Source organism: Xiphias gladius, chromosome 11 (genome assembly GCF_016859285.1).
Source record: "Xiphias gladius isolate SHS-SW01 ecotype Sanya breed wild chromosome 11, ASM1685928v1, whole genome shotgun sequence".
Lineage (NCBI taxonomy): Eukaryota > Metazoa > Chordata > Actinopteri > Istiophoriformes > Xiphiidae > Xiphias > Xiphias gladius.
The window spans coordinates 11,069,144-11,076,078 of record NC_053410.1 but is presented as its reverse complement, the minus strand read 5'-3'; the positions used below and the strand labels follow the sequence as shown (position 1 = coordinate 11,076,078).

Below are 6,935 nucleotides of genomic sequence, written 5' to 3'. Positions count from 1 at the left end.
TATACACTGACTTCTGTGATGCCTATGTTAGCAGCAAGGCCATTTAAAAGAGTAATCTACATGGGATAGCTGCTCTTCTGCCATTTAGGCTGGTTCCAGACGATGAGCACCGACTGATAGGCAGTCGTGCATGAGGAGAAGGGCTCCTGTCAGTTGGCCTCTCCCTCTCTGCGACATCATGTGTCTGTATGTCACATTGCTATCTCCGCATAGTGTGGATTATGTGCTGTGAGGCCCCTTGACTGGCTTCCCAATGACTTAGATGCCCTGAGGGGGGGGTTGATATGTCGTAGAAAGGAGAACAGCGGCTGAGGTTACAGGGCCAATTGTGTAAGGCCAAGCAGAGCCACCGGTTATAAATGTTTAGTCATTAGTCATTTCACTGGCACCCATTTTATCCGAACATTTAGCCTACTGGCTAGCAGTGGCTACGATTATGATTGTCACACCAATGCAAATCAAGTCTTCAAGGTTTACTGTATGTGGGCCTCGAATTTGGCGTTACTGAAGTGTCTTTGGGTGAGCGACAAACAAGGAAAGCCAGGGGATCATTTAAAAACACAGACATAACAGAACCAATTCAACAGTCGCAAGTGGACAACAGAAAATAGAGGTGTTTTTGTGGGTGTATATTTTAATAAAACTCTTAAGAGAGAAAATTAAAATGCAAAGGTACACTAGGACATTGTGGGATTTTAAGGACATAACTCAGTCAAAGTCAGCTGAAGCAAAGCAACGCATGTTTTCATTCTCTTGCAGTCTGTTTTCTCAGTGGAGATGTGGAGTTAACTGACGCCTGCGCAAATACATCTGTGACTCTTTCGCCTGCAGCGTACACACACTAAAAAAGATTAGACTAAACCAGACCAGGTACCCTGTGTAAAACCCAGATGGCGCCTGGGTGATGACAGTTTGTCCATGTACGCGTGTGTTTGTGTGTGGACCCAGATATATAGAGGAAGAGGAGACAGTCCCAGGGGTAATTAGGGGTTACTCATCATTTTGATTGCTGAATACCTTTTTTAAATATATCATATTCATACTGAAATTGAATAATGAAGTGCTTTTATTTCATCTCAGCATTACTCACAAAGAAATGAGTGCTATGCAGACAAGCATAGTGTAAACGCACACAGCTTCATTTCAAATCTTAATAAAAACTTAATAGCTTTATATTTTTTAAAATAGAAACCGGTAAACCCTTCAGAATACATGCATAGATTTGATTCTACACAACTCATCACAGTGGTTCACGCAATATTTTCCAGCAAATTGCATCCCAAGCAAAGCCATATTCGAAACTGGGGCCCCACGCTTTTCAGAGCGTTTTTTTGTATCCCACTTGGTTGTATTTCTGAGGCTTTCTCCACCATAGTTCAGAAAGAGGGAGTCGGGAGAGGAGTCGGTGATCTTAATCCACTGTGGACCCACTAGGTCAAAAAACACCCACAACATTTTAGCGCATGAGAGATCATTTGAGACTAAGCTAGAGGGACTGAAACAAGAGGAGATAAAGCTAACTTCTTTTTTTTTTTTTTTACTGTATAATACATTTGGCAGTTTGTTATATCTGCTATACACAAACTGTTTTTTTTTTTAATTGAAGCCTCATTTATTTATACACCTCCATCCACAGTGGTAAGAGAAATGATTTGTTATGATCGGCCCTCAGTTTATACGATTTAATTGCTGAAGTAAACGTGTGTCTTGGGCAAATACAGCATCACACATTGCCTGAACTGTCACTTTCTACCAAATATAAATAAAACATATGTTTTGTCCTGTACTGCAAAATGTCCACAATATTATGTGTAGAATCGCTCCTAAAACGCCATACAGACACCACTCCTGCTGCTGAATATTTGATAATAATACATCCTTAATGCTTCTTGGTTTGCATTAAAACGCATTAAGCTGGCCAGAGATTGGATTTGACAAGGGACTGGGGTGTACCCGTCCGGCTGTAGGACCCAGCGCAGTCTGAAGCGCACATGGCAAAGTGTGGCTGCTCTGGCACTAGAGGGGATGTTAAGTCCGCTTCACTACTCCCCACCATCCTCCCATTCTGTCTTTCCTGTCGCTCCCTGCCTCAAATGAGCAACACCTCCATACACAAACACTTGCCCTACACATGCATTTTAACGTTTTTGCCCCCCAGACCGTTGCGCGCCAAGCGTCTGGTGTTGTAAAGGAAAAGTTTTTGACAGCTTCCTCCTTGGAGTGACAGTCTGCCGCATCTCGTTGGAGTCTTGTGGTGAAGCCTTTTTTTTTTTCTTATCCATTTTTTATTTTATTTTATTTATTTATTTATTTTTTGATTTATTATTATTGTTTTTTTTTAAGTCCTTCCTCTCCACATTACTGTGAACTGCTTTGACCTGTATCACCTGTGAGGAGCGTCTGGTCCTGCTGCATTAATAACGCAGTCTGACCGGAGCGCGTTTCACCCCACCGAGACCCACCATGAGAGCCTGGAGGCGGCGGAGGAACTTTGCCTTTCTGATCCTCGCTCTCCGCTTCTGGTGCCCGTCCACGGCGACGGAAAATGCTGACAACACGGTTTACAACATACAGGAAGGTTAGTAAAGCCACACATAACTCTTCAACATTGTCGTCCATCAGTCACTTGGCTTGTTTTAATGTAGCGCTGCAGATGTTGAGCCACAATTTGGTCAAGTGAACGTGATTTTTAGAGGGTTTGGGCTGGATTTTATTTGACTTTCATCAGGATACATACAGTGTGAGTAGTTCTGTTTATGGTAGGGTTAACTTGTAGTTTATAGACAAAGAGCTAAAGGACTAATCTCCCTCATTTTCATGGCTGTACTTGATGGCACACATCAGATACCTATTATTACACATTTCTCTTGTCTTAAAGCTATTTTCATAGTCATGCTGTGCAATTCACGCTTGAGGCAGCCAGAGGGGAGATAGTGTTTGCTTTTTATATCCATCTTTCTCCTCAGATGGAATTATAAAGGGAAGTCAGACTGCTGTCGGGATGGACAGATGGGTTTAACATCCAGGAGGATACAGCTTTATCTTAAGGTTGTAAACAAAAAACCAGACAGGATGTTATTTTTGTTCAGCTGCTAAATTTAATCTGCTGTATGAATGAGCTAGTGATAACCGGATATTGTGTGTATGGGACAGAGCGCGTGCCAGGATATGTTTGATTGTTTGTTTGTTTGTTAATGGGTGTGTGGCTGTTTGTGTAGTAGCAAGAGAAAATGGCAAAGACAAAAACGGAGCCACAAAAATACATCTTTATAGATTCATTGAAGTTGGCAAGTCGGGATCCAGCAAACTCCAAATATGAAACAGATTAAAAAACAGCTCTGAATAAATGTCTTTTATCTCAGGTGATTTAAGTACATACAGTGCCTCTGTGAAGTGTACGGCTAAAACAACACTGCATGTCATCATCGCATTGTGGCAAAAACAGTTTACGGGCCAGGTCTGAATAATCTAAATGCATCTCACCCAGCAAAAGTTAAATGCAATGCAGGTCCACGCTTTTTCTTGAAAAAATGCGTGTACAGTTTATTGTTACAGATTTGATGCTGACAGACATGCAGCCTGAGGGTGCATCATTAATAGTCCCACAAAAATTATAGCAAAGCTTCCATGAAAATTACCCATGCTGGGAGAGAGGTAGAAAGATGCAGTTCAGGAGATGTTTACAGCACACATCAACTCAATGTGGGGTCATTAAAGCTCTCACTCAGACTCAGAGGGTTAGCTGATATATGAATGCGGGGAGTAAAAATAGTTTAAAGGTGCAGTGTGAGTTTTGAAATAGGGCAGTATGTACCAGGTCTTTGATGTCAGCAGGATATTGTCTACAGTTTCTCTCCGTCATAGAAATTTTATGGTTATATTTGTTTAATGATGGTAAGGTGGAGACAACAGGAGCTGTAGATAGAAAAAGTTGTCCCAGACATATTCACTTCAACTACAACATGTCATTCAAAAATGGAGTAAAAAAAGAAAGTAATATAAGCAGCACTGCAAAAAGTGCAACAAAAACACATGATTTAAAATGCTCATGATAACTGGGGATCCTAACTTGAGATTGCCCTCCCAGGAAAAACGACAACATCATGTCAGCAATTGACCAAAAATAACACATATTTATATTTAAGTGACAAGTTCCTCTAGCAACTGGAGGAATTATGACAGTTGTTCAAGGGTAGCACAGAGGGAAACAGTGTGACGCTGGTATAGAGTTCTGGGTGATTAGATGGGTTAACAAAGTATTGGACTTTGACACAGGAGAATACTGTTCGCTTCCCCATTCCTAGTGACAATCGCATTGATTTCTTTTTACTGTGACCGATCATTCCCCTTAATTTAACCAACAAGTTATTTTAAACCCAAACCAAGATCTTTCCCTAACCTTAACCATCTTGCTTTTGTGTCTGAACCTAACCAAACCTTAACCATAGTGATGTCAGATCAGAAAACAGTGATTTGTTACAGTTTTGGAAGGCACTGTCCAAAGGTTTCTGAAAGCCATTTACAAATAATGTATTTTTTCGTTTAATTTTAAGGACTTGTTGCCTAATTTTGAAGTAACAAAGTAAGTAGAAGTATAGCTGTAAGATGAATTTACACATAAGAAGAACAGAAAATCCGATATTCCTTCGGAGTAATAGGCAAGCCCAGGGTGTATGCATAGTCTAAAGTGGTAGGTATCTACTTGGCCAAGATAGCTTGGCTAAACAGTGGCCTAAATCCGGCACAACTGGTTGCCTGACTTTAGCCAGATTTTCGGTGAATGCCCTGCCAAAATCAGCCAAACCTGGGCCAATGCCATGAGCTGACGCTTGCCCAAAGTTAGCGTGAGTGATGCTAGCTGAAACACACTCTCAGCCCAAATCAGCCCAAGTCTGCACCCTCCAAAACTCCATATCTGGCAGCCATATATGGCTCAGAGCCGACTGACACTCGGTCCTCCGGTGCCAGCACGCTTGTGCATGTGCCAACACTCAGCTGTAATTGGTTACCTGGACAGAATTCAGAAATTGTGTTGTGTTAGCAGTTGCTGAAGTAAGTGATGCATCAGATAATAAGGACTTTCTCTGGAGGGATTTTGAACGTGTCATGTTGAGTATATCCTGGCCTTGAAGCAAGTAATATTGCAATGCTGAGTTTATTTCCACAAAAAAATCAACAGGTGAAAGCACTGTAAAGGTTAGCAGGTAGTTTTCATTGAGGAAATGAAATTCTCATCATACTATTACACACAATTAACCCCAAAAAGCAGAGTCAATTGTTGAGTACTGCAGAGGAAAATAAGGCTATTTACAGAATCTATGCCACTGCAGCATTGACATGAGCCATACAATAATTCACTCTATTAAATTCTCAGTCTCCCATCACCTAAAACTAAAAAGAAAATGTTGGTTTGTCCCTGACACCTGTTATTTTTAAAATCAAAAAGAATACTTGAAACTATCAAAAGGTTTACTGATGGCTCCTTGAGTGATTCTTGGAATAGTAACACATTTCTGGTTTAAAGCCAAAAGAACCACCTCTTTAAATATGTTGGTGTGATTAAGTTTTGCAAAAACGACCTATGAAAGAATCTCCAAAGTTGAAGTCAGGTGATCAGTGGTTGAATTGGCCATCTGCTCATTAGCTTTCAAAAAAAGTTGTTTATATTTATGACCGGACTATTGAGTGCATTTGAAAAAACATTTGGGAATTCTTAAATTAAGTGTTATTGCCCATCAGGGCTCACTTGCCTTCTGAACTTTTACGGCAAAAATTAAGCAAGTCCCACAAGAGCAAAAATCAAGCAGGCTGTGTTTACAAATCTTTGATGAATCAGTCTGTCTGTAACACTCTGTCTCTGCCTGTCTCTCTTTGTCTTTCCTCTGCATATCAACTGCTTTCTGGGCAAAGGAAACTCAATAAATAATTAGAGACAGAAGCAAATGACCTGGATTAGATATGAGGATATCATCTGGTCAGACCGCAGCATCAGACAGAATTAATTAGAAAGATTAGAATGTCTGTGTTGTCCAAACAAACTGGAGGAGAGGAGAATAAAACCCGCCCTGAACGCCCTGAAACACGTAGAAATTCACACACACACACACACACACACACACACACACACACACACACACACACACACACACACACACACACACACACACACACTCACACACACACACACCCACTCCCTTTGGTCTCTGAGGAGCATCACCCACCTTTCAGCACAGTTTCCCGGGATGGGACTAACACTCATCCGCCAGTCTGTGGCGGAACACTGACATATGGCTGGGTTAAAGCAACTCCTTTCTGCTAAAGCCATTTAGGGAACAGCTTCACCCTGCGCTATCTTTCAATCTCTTGGGGTGGCTGTCACTTGACATTTTGAGGACGGGCTGGCATTGATTTGTTGGCCGCGAGGGAACAACAGACACAGTTAGAAACATCTCCCTCTGTTAAGCGTCATTGGTCATTATAGCCATCAGTGTGATTTAGCTTTTTCCTGCTCACCACGTGCTGCTCTGCCCGAGGATGAAGGGGCCACAGATGTAATAGATAAGTCGATGTTATGAGGTGGCAACGTAACACACAACACAAAATCTACTGGCATGCACAACTCGGAGAGCAGTACTGCAGTGTGATAATCTGAGAAACTAACCTATGGAATAATGAAATTCCATATAATCATGAGTGAGAAAAGGGGAGATGAGAGGGGAAAAGAAAGAGAGTATTTGAGAGATGTATTGTAAAACTGTGAGAAGTCTGGGTGTTACACAACAAAAGAGCTGTAGACCACCACTTGCAGAGCCCTAACAGACAGCAGTCAGAGAACCAAAAGGGACAGAGAGACAGGTGCAAAGACAGTCACCTACCGCTCTCATCCATTTACCACAGTGATTGAATGTGTCATACTTCCTGTGAAGCGCAGATAT

At 41.5% G+C, this 6,935-nt stretch overlaps 1 protein-coding gene across 1 annotated transcript in view; it reads left to right on the top strand.

Annotated features, from left to right (window-relative positions):
- Positions 1 to 2,392: 2,392 nt before the first annotated feature.
- Positions 2,393 to 6,935, top strand: part of adam12b (ADAM metallopeptidase domain 12b) — a 79,973-nt gene continuing 75,430 nt past the window's right edge. Inside the window, exon 1 of the mRNA XM_040140092.1 lies at positions 2,393 to 2,578. Coding sequence (XP_039996026.1) covers positions 2,464 to 2,578 — 115 coding nt within the window. The 5' untranslated portion in view covers positions 2,393 to 2,463. The remainder of the gene's footprint in view (positions 2,579 to 6,935) is intronic.